We start from the raw sequence: 20,137 nt of genomic DNA, 5'->3' as shown, positions 1-20,137 counted from the left end.
TAAACCCGTGGTGTAAGGAAATATGGGAACACGGAGTTGCTGAGATGAGGTTTCTGCCTCCTCCGCAGCTCGGTGCCAAGGAGATGCTGGCTGGGTCACAGCTTGAGAGTAGGACAAAGCTCAGCCCACGCAGAAGCATCTCCTGCCCTGGGAGCTGCAGGCACAGGAGCAGAAACCAGAGAAGGGCAAAAGGTGCAGCTTGAGCCCCTTGCTCCCAGGCCTGGAGGAACAGCAGTGGATAATTCCTGCCATGCTGTAAGGTGGGGGGGCTGCAGACCCCTCCCCCAACCCACCTGCAGGCGCTCCCAGCACAGCCATGCAGACGCAGACCAAGAATGGAGGCTGCAGGACAACAGCTGGAGCTGCCAGGAGCAAAACTCAGCAGGACCTGTGGCAACGGAGCACAGAAACTTGTTTTTATTTCAACATAGTAGTGCTTGGTTACAGTTTAGTGAAGAAGAAATAGGTACATTCATTGGCCACAGCTTCCTGTCGCAGCCAGCAGCTGCCAGACTGCAAAGCCAAAAACACTGTTAAAGAACACAAAAAATAATAATAAAGAAGTTCAATGAAAGGCAACTATGCATTAAAAAAGTCATTGTACTTCTCAGCTATAAATTACTTCAGTAAAACACGAGACGACCCCAGCAGGAGCAGCCGGAGTTGTGAAATTAACGGCCATCCGTACAAGTGAATAAAAGCAAACCGCTCCGCCACTCGCTCCCGAGTACATCAGCAACGAGACTCACTGCCAGCCCAGCGCCAGGAAGATCGAATGGTTGTGTGCTTCAGTGCAATACGAACAGTGAGCCTGTAGCCCTTTAGTTTTTTATTTTTTGCACTACGCTCCCTTCCCTCCAAAGAAAAACTTAAAGTGCTCCGAGTGCTTTGGAATTTAAGCAAGAACAGGGGCCGCCAGTGTCACTTCTTGTCTTTGGTGACTTGTGGCAGAAGAAAGAAGGACAGGACGGGCTGGGTCCTTCGTTAGCTTTGCTGTAAGCCAAGCAGCGATTGAGATGGAGCAACCTGTTTGTGCAGCCCGGAGGGAGGAGGCAGGTCTGTTACACCAGGGGGCAGCAGCCAGGGGAGCGGAGGCAGTCAAGGCGAAGAGCTCTGGTTCAAGTACTAAAGGAGAGGGATGCGCCAGAAGCTGTGGTCTCAAAACCCTCCCCAACAGCAGCAGAGGTTGCTCCTTTTCTGGGCCAGTAAGAGTGAGGCAGGTTAGCACGGAGGAGGCCCACACGTCAGCACAGGGAGCACAGCGAGAGGAAAGGTGTTCTCAGTGCAACCAGTGACATCAGCTCAACGCAAGCAAGGTGGGAGACGGGGCGCCTGCCATGCGAGAGGGCAAGGCTGCAGGAGAGGCCAGGGCTGCCCCAGGGCTCCTCACACACTGCCACGTGGACACAAGCTGCCCAGGGCCTTCAGCACCCACTGCCACCCCTCAGGCAGACCCAGGCTGCACTGTGCTGCTCCACACAGATGCATGGCCTCCAGCTCTCCCAGTATCAGGTGGGTGTCTGAGCAGCTTCAAGTAGGTTAAAAGCAGTTCCAGTTCAAGTTTTCACTAGAGGTCAGAGCAGCTGCTTGCCTAAGACCAGCACCTCCCACCCAAGCACGTGGCCAAAGCTGCTCTGCTCATCCCACAGAAGGCTCAGAGACTTGCTGGGAGTAACATCCAGTCTTACACAGTCTCATCTCCAAGAGCCCAGAGCTGCAAATCAAGTCAAACCTGGCCATTCCAGTTCAAGAGAGGGAGATACATCTGGAAAGCGATCTCCTCCTCACCTGACCCAGCACGCTCAAGCCCTGTGAGCACTGCTGAGCCCCCAGCACAGCTGCTGCAGGACTCCAGGTCCCCAGCCTGCACCAAGGCTCAGGAGAGAGGCAGGAGAGGAAGGAAAAGAGCCCAGGGCCCAGGTTTCTGTAGCTTTACCACTGCGTGCTGCCACCACAACAAGAGGCATCCTGCACCTCCACGGTGACCCCGCTGGTTCACATTTGGTCAGCTTAAAGTCTTGTCCTCTGCTAAATGCAACTCAGTACTGAGGGGCAACAGGAGAGGCCCCACGCTGGGAAAAGCAGCTCTAGTTTCACATGCAGCTCAGGCCACACGTGTTCCTGGGCACACTTTTGCAGAGGCCGCTCCAGCCCTAAGCTTTCCAAAAGGAAGCAGCCTGCAGAGCCTCGCTCCCTCCCTTCGCTCCAGCCCAAGGCAGCCCTGCCATAACACCGCTGCGCCAGGAGCACTCGATCTCACCATCACAGGTCTTTGCTACAGATATGCTTTGAGCTCAGCTTCGAGCCCACCGCCCCAGGCAGGATTCAGCCTCCAGGTGGAAGGACCAGCAGTCAGAGAAGGCCCGCTCTCAGCCCAGAGGCAGCAGCCCCACAGGGTGCGAATATGGCACGCAAACACACTGCAGGAGGCCCTGCCCGTAACACTGTTAGCCCAGCTTCACACTCCCACGTGAGTCAGGATGCAGAGTACTTCACGGAATACATCTTTGCAGGAAGACAGTGCCTCTCCCAGCTATGGATGTGCAATTAAAAGAGTAACTAGAACAGTCTCAGACCGGACACAGTCTGAGCAAGATTCATTCCTTCCAAGTGTGCAGATAAAAGTGCAAATATGCATTTGATGTTTCTTTTCTAGTGAGGAAGCTCTGGTGCATTTAGCTGCCAACATCTTGAAGACCAGACCAAGAAAAAGCTTCCAGAGAGTTCAGCTTCACTTTGCTACATGGTACCTTGAAGTCACAGTTCTCTCGCTTACCGCCTGCAGCCATAGGCTCCGTCCTGCTTACGGCTGCAGCAGGTAGTGGAATGTTTGTGTCGATGAGTTAGATGCTTCAGGGAAGAGGGAAAGAAAACCAGGTTACAATCCTATACATGAATGCCACTTCTGGGAGAAAAGGGGCCTCGCAGCCTCTTCAGTTCTGTGCTGCAGGGTATGAGCTGTGGTGGTTACTCAGCTCCGAGCTGCCTGCAGCAGAGAGCAGCGGGGCACTGTCGGTACCAGTTCCACTGGGGGGGGGACCCGCTGTGTAGCTGTCGTTCCCAGCCAGAGACCCGTAGCAGCCAGAGCACTGAGGGGTGGCCAAGCTGGGAGGAGAGAGGGAGAAACCAAACGGGGACTCAGGCAAGTAATTGGATTGCTTATCCTCCAAGCAGCTCAGAAAAGACTTCTGCCCCAGCTCTGCCCATGGTGCAAGCCTGCGTATCCCAGCCCGCTTCTGCAGATGTGGCATCTCCAAGGAACCCGGCCTTGGGGTGTGAGGAGAGGAGCAGCAGGCCCTACAAAACCAGCTGGGAAGAGGTGCAATCTCCCCATTCCTCACTAGAACCCATGGTCCTCAGAGCCCCGAGCAGCAAGGCCAGGGTTGCCAGACTTCCCTTTATGGTCTTGCTGCAGACACCAAACCCTTCTCCCCCAGCCCAGGCTTTCCTACAGATCTGCCCCAGCTGGCTCCCAGACTGCAGCACCTCACTTTCTAGAAGAGCTCCTCTGCAGTAATTTAGGGGCTTCCTCTCCTCAGCTGAAGAAACATCCTAAGATCAGCCTGCCCAGATGAGGCCTCCTGTCCACAACCGCTGCACTTCCTACCTACAAGCACCCACTGTGGATATCCACCTCTCAGAGGACATCACTCTGAGTAGAAACAGCTCTGACTTACAGAAGGGGTAAAAGCAAGGTCGTTCACAAGCCCCCTTGACCATCCACCTTGCCCAAGCTGCCTCCTGTGTCAGAAGCAGCTCTGTTGCTTCCACTCAAGCCAGTACCCAAGTTCTCACTTTCTAATACAACTTACCCTCCTTCTCTGGCCCCAAGCCGTGACAAGTCATCATCGCTGTCGTAGCGCCTTGGATTGTCAAAGAAGTAGGCTCTGGAGCTGTAGCTGTGACTATTGACCATTCCTGCTGGAGTCTGTTAAAGAGAAGGGAGTTAAGCCAAACGTCAGATTTCTGACAGCCTTGAAGCCTCACCTGTGCACCAGGCACCTCGGGCTCCTCCCTGCACAGGGCCGTTCCAGCTGCAGCAGCCTGCTCAGACCTACCAAGTTTTGACTCAGCCTCTGAGCTCGGAAGAACAGCACTACAAAAGTCGTTGGCACCAGCTCCCAGAGGAAAAGGACCACTCCAAACACCACGTATTCTTCGCTGCTCTCTTCCACGTGCACCTGCGTAGAGATGTGAGAGATGTTTGCAGTAAGTCATCAGCAGGACTACGCAGCTCCCAGAGCTGGGCACAGTGCACAGCTTAGGAGAACTGAAGTGCAGCAAAAAAGTGCTGCAAAATCCTTATAAAGACAGGAGTCCCCTAAAACAACAGTTATGATCCTTAATTCATTACCATTTCAAGTGAGAGCTAGCACCTCTGGTCAGCGTGCCACCAGGTACTGCTAAGCTCCCTCCCTACCTGAATAACTCTCCCTTGCACACAGCCATGCCTTATTAAGCACTGCTTTTCTGCTCTACTTGACTTGTTCCTCCTCTTCCCCCAAAAGAAAGGTTAGCAGACTGAAACTGATGCACACAACAGGGAATCCCTCCTGAAGGAGTAGACAGACTGGGGAAAGATGATAATGGGAATAAGCAGGGCTTCTGAAGGCAAAAAATCCAGCTTGTCTGGAGACTGAGAGAAACAAGCACCCCATGTAGCACCCTCCTCCTCCTCCACCCTCCTGTGAGAGGCATGCAGCCCCCTTCCACAAGTTGTGGACTTGGAGGAATGATGGACAAACTCACCTTGTCTGAAAGGTTGTCCCAGCCATAGTTAAATGGACCAGGAACACTGTCTGGAGATATGGCCACAGCTACCAGGTTATAGCAAGCCCTTGAGGAATACAGAAGAGCAACTACGGATCCCACAAGAATAGCTTGACAGACAGATGTTCCCTGGAACAGAAAGAACAAAGTTTTTAATACAGACCTTCCTATAGAGCTGGGACTTCACCTCTCCTCCTTAAGTGCACAAGAGGCTGCACAGTGACCTAAAACATCCGTGTGATGCTGCTAAAATATTCAGAACTGGTTAAGAGCTTCCTCCTGTGATGAGTTCACAGGAGCAGCAGAGTGAGGCAACCAGCACTGCCTGGGAGCAGGGCTCAAGGCACAGGAGCATTGTTCAGGACTTTATTGATAGGCAGAGATCAAAGATGTTCGAGCAATCAGCTTCAAACAAGTGACCCAGAGGTGCCCTCCCACCCATTGCCTTTCTGTGGCAGCTTCTAGAAGGCCAGCTAACAGCCATTGAGAAAATATTGTTGTTATTTTATATATTTATTTTTACACCCTGATCAGGCACAAACTATAGAGATGTCAATCTGGTTATTTACTCTGTAGCAGCTCAGCACCCCACACACACTGAACTTAGGCTGGAAAAGAAGTCCAGATACCTGGGGAAGGCCTCAGAGGAGGTAGGAAGAATCAGCACCTGAGCCTCAGTGCGAGAAGCCAAGGCCAGCATGCACAAAGCACCATACCAAAGGGGGGCTGGGTGTTGAGCCACAGCCTTCTGCCAGCTGCCCTATGCTGCTGAAGGAGGAGAGCAGTCTCCATAACCTTCCAGACACAGTGTGTCAGAAAGAGGGCTGCTGTGAAGCACCCTGAGGTCGTGGTACCGACCTTCCCAATATGACTGGCTTTAGGAAAGGAAGCTACTTGATCTGTAGAGGTAGAGACACATCCAAGCAAAATGCAGCTGGCTGCCTTTGTATGTAGGGAGATGATCCACTCAGGCAGCTCACCTCTTCGACCTTCTCCACATCCAAACCAGCTATGCCATCTGTTTTCCCAGTCTTAAAGCTTTGCAAGACGCTGCCTTAAAAAGTTGGCATGAATGTGCTTTGAACAGACCAATTCCTGTTACGCCAAAGCACAGGGACGCAGGCTGCTCTAGCACCATTAGCACAGCCCCCAGCATTCAGGAGAGAAGAAAGGGGCAGAAAAGCTACTGAAGCAAGGCTCCAGCAGACAAGGAGCATGGTGTACAGCACAGGATCTGGCAGCAGTCTCCTCCTCACATGTCAGATGGCTCCAACCTTCCCACACTGTGGCGAAGGCAGCAGTCTTACCAGGCCTCTCCAGACTTGTTATATTGCTTTGAGAGTCAGCAGGTTTACAGCCAGAGTTCAGGAGGCAGGGAAACTTCTTCAGGCACTCAAGTAATGCTTCTGCACATCCCCATCCTATTTTTGCAGCCCCTCCACAACCCTGAAAGTCAAGATATGTCTCCAAGGTAGGAAATGGAGACAGCATTTGAATGTAAAAGAGCTCTGTGAGTCAGGTTGAGTTCTCAGAGATAAAGCAGGCTCCTCCAGAGTACACTGTGTAAGAGCAAGGCCCCACAGACAGCCTCAGGCATGGAACTAGAGTCAGCTGCCACGTTCATAAATCACTGCTGAGAGAGGCTGATATGTTAACTGGTGTCAGAGCTGGTCAGAGCCGGATACCTGGCCCACAGAGGCAGGGATGCGAGCAGGTTGTCAGCTCAGTTATGGCTCCTGCCTCACTCTGCTGGGCTACAGCCTGCAGCCCTTGGGGACACTTGTTACCAGAGCCTGGCAGGCAGCCAGTCCCAGGCACCTCCAGCATCCAGGGCATTGAACTGAACCCCTTGAGTGGTCCTGCAGATGACCTGCTAAGGAGCAAGATGCCTCCAGCCAGCACAAGGCAGCTGTCTTGACCAAGATGCCTCTGTAGCAATGCCTGCAGCCAGAAGGCTTACCACCCTCTTCATCTTACTCCTGAGGGGACGGAAGCATTCAAAAGCCTTCACAAGCTCCATGCTCTGGGTGGCCTCTTGCCTGAGGCACAGCAGCACATAAAGCCCACAGATACACCTGACAGAAGATTCCAGGACTCCTTCAAATACGTGGAAATACAGAATTCAGAAGTTGTGAGGAGGAGAAGAGCTGAACTGCTGCGAGAAGACAGCAGCTCAAGAGTATCAGAGACAGCTGGCTTCCCTGCACCCAGCTCTTCTCAGATCCTCGAGTTGCTTAAGCCAGGCAGCCAACACCAGGCTAACAGGAAATCCCCTCTGCAGAGAATTGTGTTATGCATCTGTCAGAGTTATCAGTACCATGCAGACTTTTCTGTACTCAATACGCTGCGAGAACCACATCTTACTTCTTAGAGAACCCTCTCTTCCAGTCAAATCCTAAATTAAACCTCTAAACCTGAAAAGGAAAAGCAGCACTTCCACCTCCTGTAGTGCCAGCGAAGCTGCAGACATGTTTCCCTGAAGCACCGAGGGCAGAGCTTTCCTACAGCAGGGACGTGCACCTTCTGGAGGGAAGAGCCCAAGAGCTGCCACCAGGCCAGCACTGCTTGAAGCACGCAGATCCTGTTGGGAATCCAGCTACTGATTACACAGCCCCACTGCAGTTTACAAAGCTTTCACCTACCTTAGACTCGAGGTAGACATTCGCTGAAGACATCTTTCCCAGTTTGCACATGCAGCAAGCCAGCGAGATGGCACAGAGGATGAAGAGGCTGTCATTGACTAGAGCACGGGCAAGGACTGTCCGCCTCAGCTGGTTCTCTGGGACTTCACTGTGGATTAGCATCGCACACGTCAAGTTCACAACTAGGAAGAGGAGGCTGGTAAGTATGGAGCCCAGATACAGTAGAACCCTGGGGAGAGGAAGGGGGAAAGAAACGGAGTTCAAGGCAGTTCTGGGGTCACTCTTCACCACCCTCCTGCTCATCAGGCAAAGGCCCCACGGCTCCACTCACACCTCAGTACAACTGCTGAAGCTTCCTGAATATCTCAAGTGTGCAGAGTCTTTCTGCTTGAGCTGCTTCCACACGGCAGAAGCTGGGTAAGTAATCTGAGTTACAAGACTCATCTTCTGACAGTCAGGTTCTTATCTCTCAGATTTGAAGCGTTGCTGTAGCTCTGCATTAACTCCAGTCAATACTGTGAGTCATCACAATCCCTGCCACCGCTCTGTTGAAAGCCACTGGAGCTTTCATCTACTGCGGGTTTCCCTGGAAATGGTCAGCAAGCACCTGGGCTGCACAGACACATCCCACCTTTTGCTCAGTGTTCATCCCACAGGTCTTTGCTGTGGATGGGCCCCGCTCAGAAGAACCTTGAGAATTCATCTAGCTTGCTGCTAGCACCACCACTACTGAGCTGCTGCTGCGTACAGAGGCAAGCAGCATCTTTCAACCTCCTCAGTAGCCTCAGAGCTCCCAATCCTGCTCCAAGGCACGTCTCTGTCAGAGTGCAGCTAGCTGCATTAGCTCTGTTGTTCAGCCTCTGGGGGTCCAAAGCTCCCATTCCTAACACTGCAGCATCCATTCATCTTAAGCTGTTTGAAGGCAACATTAGAGAAGCGCCACTTACTTGTACTTGTTGAAATCAGCTGCACATTTCACTTTGAATATAACCTAGGGGAAAGATTTGCAGAGCATTACTTGACATGACCTATAGTTTACCTCTAAACTTAATAAAGAAATATATATATAACAGGAGAGCCAGCATCCAGGAGACTTCTTGAAGGATTACATCACTTACAGAACTCCTTTGTACCACTTACAAGAGACTACAGTGCTCCTTTTCCTGCAGGAGCCAAGCTTGAATGTAGGTGCCCAACTGACAAGAACATTTATCACCCTGTAAGGGACTTCAACATCTCACCTGAGGTCTTCAAGGGAAAGGAGTTAGCACCCAGCAATCACTAAGAACATTCAAAAACACATTTAGTTCACCAGTGTTGTGCTGTGTTTTCTAGGGGTTCAGTCACACTCATCTCCCTGTTACAGAGGGCTGCTTCAGCAAGACAAGCAGCTGATCCAAAACAGACCTCTGGTATTGGATTGTGGACCTGCAGGCTCTAACAAGCACGTGCCTTTCTCAGCTCCTCCATCCTGAAGATGTTTGTATGCTGAATACACCTGAGAAGCAACTTGAATGGAAGGCAGTCCTGCAGAGGTGGAAGGCCCAGCTTGCCAAGTTGTGTGGCACACCTGACACATGAGCAGATTAGCAGACAGTCATTTGCAGACTACTTCACTCTTCAAAGCAACACACACTCTGTCCAGAAGAGAATCTGGGTTGTGAGCTTTCTCAACACCAGGGATTAGCAGACAAGCTGCAGATTGCACAAGGACTGCTGCTTCAAAACAAGAACTCCGCAGACTGCAGGGTACTGAAGCCATGCCTGCAACCCCAGCTGGTGGGGCTGAAGGAGAACTGCAAGCTCACCCTCAGACACCCTACAGCACTCCCATCATCCAGCAGAACTGTTCCCACGTCCCTTCAGGCAGCAGGGCGGCTCCTGCTGATGCATACTGGGCCAGGACTCTGAGTACAAGGAAGAACAGACTGGTAAAGGGTGCAAACCCTCCCAGGATCAGACACGAGCATCACAGCACTGCTGCAGGGGGGCAGGAGGTCACACGTGGTCAGGATAAGCAGCGTGGGGGCAGCGCTGCTCAGAGCTCACTTGTCACACAGCAGTTCAGCACAGCCATGGCAGGAGCTGTGAGAAGACCCCACCAGGAAGGATGCCAGAGCTGAGGGTCACACTCAGCCTGTGTGCAGACTACACAGATGGTGAAAGAACTGAAGAAGCAGAGTCCTCCACAGCCAGATCCAGCACACTTGTGCTGAGCCCACCAGGCCGACTGCTCCACAGGCACAGGTTTGGTTACAGCACTTCTGCAGTCCTCCCTGTCAGCTCCCAGCCCATAACCACAGCGAAGGATCACTCATCTCTTAGGAGGCACCCTTACTCAGCTCCTCTGTGATAGGATTCCTCAGCTCTCGCCTTCCACTGAGGGAATGATGGCACTATGAAGCCACAGAAATCAGGCTCCTGCCAATAGGATTTCCAACAGTTTTTGGCATTTAAGGGTTGTCTGTCCTGTCACAGGAGTTTCAGGAATTGGAAAGCCTCCCCCCCACTCACAAGCTATCAGACAGCTTCAACAACCCTGCTCCTAGAGCCAGTTTGACTCATCTCCCTGTCTGAGGGCAGATGAACTCCAGTAGACCTCGAAGGTAGGGAAGAGGCACATTAGTTGAGCACAGGGAAGCACGCAGCCTCCAGAGCAAGGAGGCACAGTACTACAGGCAATCCAAAGCCCTCTACTCTGCTCCTGGCCTATATCAGCAGTACAGGAAACACGGCATAATCCACGCTAAGCCCAGAGTCAGAGCAAACCTGGGCCTTGGTAGGAGGGGCACGGCCACCCAACTGTGAGAAATCCGAACCCTGCCTTATCCTCTGTTTGTCTGTAGGCTGCATTCAGGTGCTTTGGGACTGTGAGAACAGGCATTAAGGACAGCCAGCTGGGAAGAGACTTGGCTCAGCCCTGATTTGTGCAGCATGGAAATCCATTTAAGATATTTGTACTGCTGCTCTGACTCCCAGAAGAGCAGCCCATAACCACAGTCTCTGAGCAGCAGTGCAGCTAGTAAGCCTTCGCTATTGTGTTCCAGTGATAACCCCGGGTAGAACAACTCATCAGCTGTGCAGGGAGAAGCCACTGGTTAACAGAAAGGAGATTCTGGCTCAGCAGCCCCACTCAAGACAGAATCCCTGGCCTGCCCTACACCCTGGGGAATGAGACACACCAAGCTGTCTTGGGGTTAAGAGTGCAACAGGAACCTGAGACTCACACTTGGACTGCTGCCACAGAAAGCAAAAGGACAGCATGATACCAGCCTCAGGCTTTTCTTAGCCCCTACTATGCAGTCCTATAACTTTAGGAAGAGAGCAGACACCACTCAGTTTACAGTGTTTGCCTAGTTATAAAAACATAACTCATCTGATGGCATAACTCACTGCTTCTCCACAGGGATGGACGGGGTCAGTAGGTGATACCAGTCCAGTTCACAGTGCACCTCTGGGATTTATCCTTGAGCCAGTGCTGCAAGGCTTCCAGCAGCGGGCTATCTGCTGCTCTCAGAGCCCAAGGACAGCTGATGTGGAGGGCTCTGCTGTAAAGAAGCCAGCACAGAATGCCCAGGAGTAGTTCTGCTCCTTGTAAGAGCAGGAAATCCAGGCCCCTGTCCTCAGGCGGGCACATCAGACCAAGTTGCTAATAACAGTCCCCACAAACAGGGCTGGTGTTGTTCAGCTGGGTAGCCAGCCCAGGAGCCATGCAGTTGCTGAAAATGGAGAACAGATGTCTCTGCTGGCCTAGAGCAGCAGGGCTAGGCAGTTTGCTGCTAAGCAAGCCTTTAAGCAAAGTTAAGCAAATCTCAGTTGTTTTTCTGGAAGCAAATCCTTCCTGCACTTCCCATCAGTTACAGACTTGAGGGAAAAAAGAGAAGCTAAAAAAAAAAAACAACAACCAACAAAACGACCCAGAGGGCCCCATAAAGCTAGAGGTATTTCTGTGGCACAAAGGCCATCTCCCTGCTCACATCACTGACCCCAGAAGGTGAACTTGCTGCAGGCGTGCTCTCAGAGCATCAGAAACACTCATCCTTGAAGGTGTGCTGGAGATGTCAGTTGCTAAGAGATAACAGGTAAAAGACCACATCCCATAGATGGCTGTGGACCAGTTCCAGCCCTAAAGCTCACCCAACTGCAACTTCACTGAGGCACAACCACTCACAACAGGTCTGAAACATCCAGAAGACTTTCAATCCTGTCCCTTTTCTGACAGAATCAAAGTCCTTTTTGCCTCATGAAGTTAATGAGTTTGGGCTCTCCTGATGCAAGGTAGGACTGTGTTGTGCCTTGACACGAGGACAGACCTCACTGCAAGTGCAGCCACGTTCTCTCACCACAGTCATTCAGCACCAAGCTGAGACTACTTTGGGACTGTATTCCATAAACCCTGTTCAAGATCTCCCCCAGCCACTCCTCTGAGGAAGAGCTGGAAGTCACCTAAAGGAGGATCTCTCATCAGCCCCGCTAACACTGAGATCACCTGCCCCATCACCAACACAGAACGCACTGCCATGTTCTGGAATAGCTGGCACAGCCACCTGCTCAACTGTGGGGCCCCAGGCAATCCTCAGCCCCTGTATGGAGCAGTTCTGAGTTTAAGTGACCCTGTACCAGCAATTCCTCCAAGGGAAAGCTCACACACCAGGTGTGCTAGACAGGGAATGTGGAAGACTGTAGAAGAATGTAGGAACGGATGAAGGCTTTCCGACATCTCCATCTGAAAAGGCAGGAAGACATTACCCTTGGAAAAGGACAAAGAGCTCCCAGGCTGGATGCTCTCTCCCCATGCATGTCTGCTCCAGCACAATTAGAACAACAAGGGATGAAAGAGGCTGATGTCATCTAATCAGATGGACCACTTAGAGAAACCCAGACAGGTTAAGGGTTACGGCCACACCAGTCTGGCAGAGCAGCCTGTCGGATCCACCACAAGCAGAAGGCCTTACTCATTGCTGCACTCAGCTGCTGACTCCCAGGGGAGCTGAAGATGCCAAGTGTTCAAGGTCTTTGAAAGGGTCAGGGTGGAGGCTGTGGCTACATTTACACGTATTGTGCTCCTGACAATGACCTGGGGGAAGCAGTAATTGGCAGGCTCTTGGGAAAGGTAGTATTGCTCAAGCAGATGCCTAACTGGCAGAGGAGCTATTCCACACAAGGCAGACAAACATCCCGGGCTGAATATCTGAGCCAGCATTCTGATGGTTTGAAGCAAGGCTGAGGAATTTCTGATGTGATGCACCATAATCCTCCAATTTCCCAGAGAGAAACTGGTTGTCACAAGCTGAAGCAGAGGGAAGAGATGCTCCCAGACAGAAAGCACAACATCTCCCGATGTTCCAGGTGAAATTAAAAACACTTACTGCCAAATAAGCAGCCCACACACCTCTTGTCAAACCTCCCCATCCCCTCAGGAATCCCAGGGACCGAGACAGGATAGGGACTGGACAACCTTACCCCCACAGAAGGGATGAACACCAGGCAGCTCCCTTAATTTGGATTTCATCCCTAGTGTTAGCTTGTGCCCTAAGCTGTTCCAACTCTTCATGTACATTTGTTGCTTCCTGAGGCCGGTCCCCCACTCAGCATCATCTCACCCTGTAGAGCTCTGCAAATCAAACGAGATCAGTGCAAAACAGCACAGGCCACATTTGCTGCCACTTCTCCAGCGTCTCCACAAAGAATGCACTGCGTACAAAGATTAGCTATGCCTGCAGCACAGAAGCAGCCTATGCTTTTACCTGAGGGCATCTCAGACAAGGATGGCAGCCCCAGACCACCAAAAGCCCTGCACTCCTCTGCAGGTTGCTTCAACTGGCCTGTAAGAATGGAGAACTGATGGGCCCTCCACAGCATCTGCTAGTCACACTAGTAGACATAATCATCTCTAGATCTCGAGCCTCTTCAGCTAAACCACAGTTCTTCCACAACAGCTTCACTTTCTTCCAGATAGAGCACTGTTGTTAACATACCTTAATGCAGCTCCCCCATGCTTTAAGGAAAGCACTGAGCACACCCCAGCCCAGCATACACTTGGCAGAAGGGCACCATGTGTTGGTAGCTAAGAAAAGGACAGGCTAGCCTTACCAGCCTGTTATCCAAGCAGAAGAGACCAAATATCCCTATATTAGTTAATACTGTTGGTTGGGTTTTTTCTTTCCCCCATTAAAATGGAAGCCAGAAGAGCAGTGAGAGCTTTCAGTCCATCTAGCTGCATTTTCTCCAAACGCCAGCAGCTACAGCTTTCACCACTTACCACCACTGTGAGATCACTCAGACCACAGCATGCTGGACACCCGTGCTGCTCAGGATGGCCAAGTGTCAGGCCCTTCTCTGTAACTAAGCACGCACACCCATCTTAATAAGCCATCTTATCCTTTCCCACTCTAGATCCTGAGCTCTTATTTCCTCAGACAGGATTTCCCTTGGCTCTAGGTCTTCAAGGAGAAAGAAGCAGAGCATACCCAGCCCAAGCCTGCTGCAAAACAGATATCATGGGAGGAAGGGCAGCCTGAGAGCCCATCTGAATTTACTGTATTTTTATTAAAAGCCTTTTAAAAAGCCTGCAAGGAGGTGAGCTTGCTATCAAGTCCAGCAACTTGGAGGAAAACTGAAATCAAGCCAGCCTGCAGCAACAGAACTTGGGATCCTGGGTCAGCTTGCCTGCTGGGTGACATAAACACCCACTGGTTGGAGCAGCTGGTAAGTCAGGCTCCCTTTAACACACAAGATGGATCATGCACACCACGCAGCATTTGGTATTTCGCTTCCACTCGACAGGCAGCATACCCAGCACTAACAGCTTCCAATAGGGGCAGTTCACCCCCACTTCCTCCAGGTGTTTGTGTCAGGAGGGGAAGAACCCAAAAGGCAGAAGCACCCCACATCTCCCAACCTGGCATTATCACGTGCGCATCGATATCCTAGGGAAAATGAAATCATAATTCCTATTGGTGACACATCGGAGCGACGGAGCGATTCCGCTGTGTGTTAGCGATTCCTTTGTGAGGCTGGCAAACAGCTGAGAGCTGCAGAGCAAAGAATCCGAACAACAAAGCTGGAAGGAAAGTACTGTCTATTTATGAAACAAGTCACCAAACGGGAAGGCAGGCAGGCAGAGGGCCGCTCACGAGAAACTGGAGCAGAAGCAAAATATTCAGAGGGGGAAGGGGAGGGGAAAGCTAAGACTAAATAAAAGCAAGTGAACGGAGGGTTAAAAAAACCACATAACGAATGATGGGGAACGGCAGAAAAGGAGGAATGCAGCCGGGCAACAACAGCCAGCACCCCGCATCGTCCTGAGCGCCGTGTGGGGAGGGGGCTCAGCAAGAACCCCTGCCTGGGGAGCAGGGCAGAGGGAATTGGGGGGGGGGGGGGGGGGGGCGCTGGGGTTCTGCCTGACAACAAGGAGCACAAAAACAAACCCGAGAGCAGGGATGGAGAGAAGGAGGGAGCGCAGCAACAATAGCAGAAGAGGCTCTGGCTGGTGACGTAATGCCTGGCAGCACTCCAGGCCCGAGCAGCCCCTGCTGCTCGCTGCCACTTTCGGGTCCTTTTTAGAGGAGGGGAATGAATAAAACGAGACAAAACCAACCCCCCGCACCCCCACCTCCCCACACAGCCCCCACCGCGGGGCCGTGAGGAGGAAAACCCAGCGAGGACGCACGCAGGCTCCCACCTCACCCCAAGCGGGGTCACCGCCCCCAAAAGCGCCCTGAAGAGCTCGGCACCCCCAGCCCCCCACCCCACAGCTCCCTCGGGGCGCAGCCCGGCCCCGCAACGCCCCGCCCGCGGGAATTCACCTCGGCGAAGTAGAGGTTGAGGAGGCAGAGGCCGGCGAAGAGCAGGCAGCTGGGCAGGCAGTAGAGCAGCCAGTGGGCGAAGGGCTGCTGGAGGCGGAGGGCCTGCAGCGAGTTCTGCAGGTAGAAGGAGAACAGCGTGGTCCTGAGGGCGGCCCAGAGCAGGCAGAGGAAGAGGCAGAGCGTGTGGTAGCTGAGCCGCCGCTCGCGGTAATAGAGCAGCAGCCAGAGCTGCAGGTAGGCGAAGAGGAAGAGCGCGGCGTACAGCGCCGTGTGGAGCACCGTCAGCCCCAGCTCCACCGCGTAGGGCACGGCGGGGCCCTCGGCCGGGGCCGCCCCCGCGGCGAGGGAGCTCATGGGGCGGCGGGAGGCAGCAACGATCGCCGCGCGCCCGGCCGACCGGCCGCCCTGCCCTCAGCCGGACAGCGCCATGCAACAAAGGGGCGCCCGCGCCGCCGGCCGCGCCGCCGCCGAGCAACTCGGTGCCGGGGACAATCAGCTGAGCCCGATGATTTGAGGCGCTCGCTCCTGACAGCGCGCGCTCCCCATTGGCTCCCCGTCGCACCGCCCCCTCCGCGCCCATCCGCCGCGCCGATTGGCCAGCGCCGCCCGTCGCTCACGCACCCCCCCTGTCCCTCCCCCCACACACACGCTGTAAGCGGGGCGCTTCTCTCGCCGCTCGGGTCGCCGCCTCCCGCCTCCTCGCGGGAGGAGGGCGGCGGGGGCGGGGCGAGGCGCGGGATATCGGCGCTGATTGGCTGGCGGCGCGGGCGCGAGTGGCGGCGCTGACGGGGGCGGGGCGAGACTCTCCTCAGCGCCGCGGCCCGGCGGTTCTGAGGGTCCCCGCAGGGGCAGGGCGGGGGGGGATCTGGCGTCGTTAGGGGCCCGATGGGTTTTGCTGTTCCCGTAGCGGCAGGGCCGTTGCCCCGGCAGCCCTCGGTTCCCCACAGCCGCAGCACGGCTCTGACGTCTGGTTAGGGGCGGAAGGCCTGGCAGCTCAAGAGCCGATCCTCCCCCTGCGTGGGGCTGGGGGCAGCGCTGCTGTAGGCCTCGGTTAGAAATCCCTGCTGTTGTAAGGGAGGACTGGGGGCCTTGACGTTTAGTTTGCCACAACAGGGCCAGCAGAGAGATCCCTGCAGGTGTTGTGCTGGGTCTGAGCCTCTGCAGCAGATGTGGGTGGGGAAGGACTGCTGCTGTAGGCGCAGGTTGGGTCTCCTGTGCTGTGGGAGTGTTTGGATGTAGGTCAGGGACCTCTCCTCTGTTTTTTTTCTATGCAGAGATCCCTGTGGCTATAGACACAGCCAGCAGGTGGGTAGTTTAGAAATTCCCCTCAGGACCAAGAGATCTCAGTTCAGGGCTCTGAGATCACTGGAAGGTTCAGACCAGCACATCTTTATTTCAAACATCCCATAGGCAAAGTGTAGGACAGGGCTGCCTGCAGGTTCTTGTGGCAAGCAGCCAGGCCACAAACCGTGCCGGACTGCGGGAGCCTCCAGGAGTCCTTCACACGTGGTGCTCTGCTTGCAGCTGGGGACGAGGGACGAGCACTTCAGCCTGCTGCTGGAAGCAGCGCCTGCCAGGTAGGTGACACCCCTACGCCGTTTTACAGGCAGCTCAGCAATAACAGCTTCCTGCGCAGTGCCAGCTGTGGGAGGAAGGTCCTCGGGGACAAGCTGGGCAGAGACATGGGCAAGGCGTGGGCTGTCAGCTGTGCACCAGCAGTGCAGACTTTCTCTCCTTTTGTAGGCCGAGGGGTGAGGCTGCTTTGGCTGCAGGACCAGAAAATAAGGAGTTCCTGGGTGCTGGGAAGTGGGACCTGAAAGTGAAAATGAAAGTGAAACTCAGGGAAGTGGCTGAATGCCCCTTTCCAGGGTGCTCTGCAGGAGAGGAGGCCAAGCTCCAGTAGGGAGCCAGCATGAGGGCATCACTGAGAGAAACCCAGTAAGGCAAAGCACACTGGGCAACAGGCAAGGATTATTTTGCTGTAAATGTGTTTTCCCATCCCTCTTGATGACTCTTGAGAAATCAGAAGATTCCTTGTGCCAAAAGATGCAGCTCCTGTAGCTCACAACAGCCTGCCCCCTTTATTCAAGCCCCATATCTTAAATGACTGCACCAGGGCCTCTGTCCTGCCCAGGTCTTGTGCCTGCCTGATGTGAGGTCTGAGAGCTCAGCATGTCTGGTTTGTGGATCACAGAGTAGGGGAGAGGCAGCGGCACAAAGAGATACTGGGGGAAGTGTTACTGTGGGAGAGGAGCTGTTATCATATGACTTAATGTGCCAGATGTGCCTCCAGTCACATGAGCTGTCCTGGCGCTGCTTTGTGCCGCAGACCGATTACATAGCAGTCTGCAAGGTCCTTAAAATGCTGTTTGTAAAAAGTGTAGCTGTCTGTGCACAAAAAACCTGTCAGCCCTGGGGCTTGAAAGTGTTTGTGGATAAATACTGGAGTAATACTGTTGCAATTAGGCTCTTGCTTCTCTCTGGATGCAGCACATGGGTCTGCTTTCAGCTCTTAGCATTAGTTACACAGGGTTGGGATGCTTTTTGATATGCTCATTGTAGAAATAAACATCTTTCTGTGGTTGAAGGGGCAAACTCGTGACAGCACGTGAGGAGAGAATGCTGCAGTGATCAGAATGAGCCAGGATGGGAACATCACCTGCCTTCTCCTGGTCACAGGCCCCAACACATGCCTCCTTCACAGGCCAATGTGCAGAAGGGGAAGGTGGAATTGACCAGCAGATAGTTCACTTCCATGGCACGGGTGAGCGTGGCCCCACTCACAGAATCACAACGTCAGGGATTGGAAGGGACCTCAAAAGATCATCTAGTCCCAACCCCAATGCAGGAACTCCTGGATTGGGTCCCACAGGAACACATCCAGGCAGGTCGGAGAACTTGTCCTCAGAAACATTGAGGGAGGCTGACTGATGAGCAATTTATTCCAGCAAAACTACGTAGTGATAATTAACTTTAGAATTGTCATCAGAGGTAAGGGGATCCCAGCCCATGGTTACCACTGCAGGAATCCCAAGCAAAATCAATGTAGCACAAGCAATTTATGCCAGTGTGTCTCTGGTGTATTCACTCTTATTTTAGGTCATCTGCAGTGGCCATTTTACCTGGCTTTGTCTAGAAGGCATGACAATGAACACACAGGCCTTGCACACTGGCTGCAATGTGCACGGCCATGGCCTGTGAGTTTGAGGGCTTCCCACAAGTGACACAGAGCCCTTCCTTGAATGACAGCAGCCAAAGCAAGGCTGCAACGTGTCCCAGCTGCCTGTGGTTGTTTTTAGCTGTAGCCTGTTCCCTGGATCCTCGTGGGTTCTTGGTGAGATCCTTCTCCTTGGAGTCATTCCTGTAACGAGGGCCAGTTCACACATGCCTGGTATTTTCACACATCCCTGGTAATCCTGCAAGTGGCTGCTGTAGGGAGTTCGGGCTGTTTCTAACCCTATGGTGTTAATCTTCCCTCATTGGAAAAGAAGTGGCTCAGGGAATGGCCTAAAAGCTGAATAATCCAGCAGACACTGAGTATGGAAGGCTGGATAGCAGTGGTGACACTGAACACCCAGGTGGAGCTGTGATGGCGTGCTGGAGCACTCCTGTTCCCAGTCAGCACGTGGCTCACTGCATAGCAGTCTCTCCAGTGGCGTTGCACATTGCCTCTCAGAGCCTGTGTGAAGTTCAGTGCAGGAAGAATGCAACTGGGGAAGCTCCCAGAGACCTCTGCCCTGAGACTGCACTAGATCTATCTAAACTGTTCTTTGGCCAAGCTGTTCTCGATATCCTCCTCACAGGTGGTTCACTGCTTGCTTTATGAGCAATTCCAGCACTCTACCACAAAGCTTTGGGTGTTTTGAAGACAGCTTTTCATCCCCTGCTGCTGTTGGTCCCTAATTGAGTCTGCTTTGTGGTTGGGCATATTTGGGCTTTATTTCGACTCCAGAGAAGTATTGGAGTCTTCAGACTTGCCAGGAAACCCTTAAGCCAGGTTTTACCAAATGTGGGTGGGAAGGCCGAGCTGTGCAGGGACTGCACCTCTAGGGCAGGGACAGGCCTGGCTTTAGAGTAGTTTAAGGCAGGATGTGCTCAGGGGCCTTACGTGTGATTTTGGGACAAAATGGGAAATGGCAGGAGGAGGAGGACAGGATATGAGGATATGAGGGATATAATCACTGCCAGATTTCTAGCTGGGCGGGTAGAGGCTGTTGTAATACTGAGGCTGAAGGAACAGTCAGTAGACTGACAACAAATTCTTCTCCTGTGAGGAGATGTGTTTTCAGCGGTTACCAGCTTGGACACATTTATGGGGCACACATGGAGGAGAAAATCCCAAATCCAGGTGCTTCCAGTCTCTCCTGAACATGGGTGATAAATCTTGACTTTTGCTCCCTCCACTGAGTGCTTCTGAAGTTCCTGTTTGCGTTTGGGAGAGTTGCACACTGTGGAACCAGAGGCTGGGCTGGGAGAGCCAGAGGGCTGGGAGCTGCAGAACTCAGCAAGAGCTCCGAAAAGAGGATGAGGAGATCAGGGCTGGGAAGAAGTTGGAGTTGTGTCTTAAACTGCAAGCATCCTCCTCCAGGTATCAGGCTGCAAAGTATTGGAATCGTGGGCTGCTCCTCTGGCTTTGCCTCCTTGGTAGTAAACTTTCCCATTTGACCTGGGCTCGTTCCTACACGCCAGGATTGAGTTTATTTTTCCATCCTGCTGGAGCCAAGTTTGTCATTCAGTAAACATCCCCCCATCCCCTTGATCTCTGTCCCCTCTGTAAGCCAGATGAACAGATGGGAGGGCAAAGAACCAGAAGCGCCTGGCACATCCCGAAGTAGGAGGGAGAGGACTGGAGACTTTCAGATGAAAAGATTTCATTCCTTCCTCGGCTGTCTTTGTTCCTTCGTGCTGTGAAGGCCT

General features: G+C 53.1%; 2 protein-coding genes across 3 annotated transcripts in view; one reads left to right on the top strand and one right to left on the bottom strand.

Moving 5' to 3' along the window:
• Positions 1 to 391: 391 nt before the first annotated feature.
• Positions 392 to 15,631, bottom strand: GPR137C (G protein-coupled receptor 137C). The gene is made up of 7 exons (XM_052696648.1): positions 15,221 to 15,631; positions 8,360 to 8,403; positions 7,413 to 7,641; positions 4,750 to 4,899; positions 4,059 to 4,181; positions 3,813 to 3,928; positions 392 to 3,105 (listed from the first exon to the last, which is right to left on the bottom strand). Exons 1-7 carry the CDS (start codon positions 15,572 to 15,574, stop codon positions 2,934 to 2,936), a joined length of 1,188 nt encoding a protein of 395 aa, XP_052552608.1. The 5' UTR covers positions 15,575 to 15,631; the 3' UTR covers positions 392 to 2,933.
• A 379-nt stretch (positions 15,632 to 16,010) lies between these two features.
• The window catches only part of TXNDC16 (thioredoxin domain containing 16), a 44,058-nt gene continuing 39,931 nt past the window's right edge, over positions 16,011 to 20,137 (top strand). For both annotated transcript variants that reach the window (XM_052696553.1, XM_052696552.1), the window contains exon 1: positions 16,011 to 16,797. The gene's annotated coding sequence lies outside the window, so the exon portion shown is untranslated. The remainder of the gene's footprint in view (positions 16,798 to 20,137) is intronic.

This window comes from Tympanuchus pallidicinctus, unplaced genomic scaffold (genome assembly GCF_026119805.1).
Source record: "Tympanuchus pallidicinctus isolate F22 unplaced genomic scaffold, pur_lepc_1.0 scaffold3, whole genome shotgun sequence".
NCBI lineage: Eukaryota > Metazoa > Chordata > Aves > Galliformes > Phasianidae > Tympanuchus > Tympanuchus pallidicinctus.
This window is presented reverse-complemented; position numbering and strand designations above follow the sequence as displayed.

Excerpts from the sequence above, each read along its gene's own strand:
- GPR137C (XM_052696648.1), bottom strand. The coding sequence starts at position 15,574 with ATGAGCTCCCTCGCCGCGGGGGCGGCCCCGGCCGAGGGCCCCGCCGTG. Across the intron at positions 8,404-15,220 it reads TCAACCTCTACTTCGCCGAG|GTTATATTCAAAGTGAAATG; the intron begins GTGAATTCCCGC and ends TCTTTCCCCTAG. Across the intron at positions 3,106-3,812 it reads CTTGGGGCCAGAGAAGGAGG|CTTGGCCACCCCTCAGTGCT; the intron begins GTAAGTTGTATT and ends CTCTCCTCCCAG.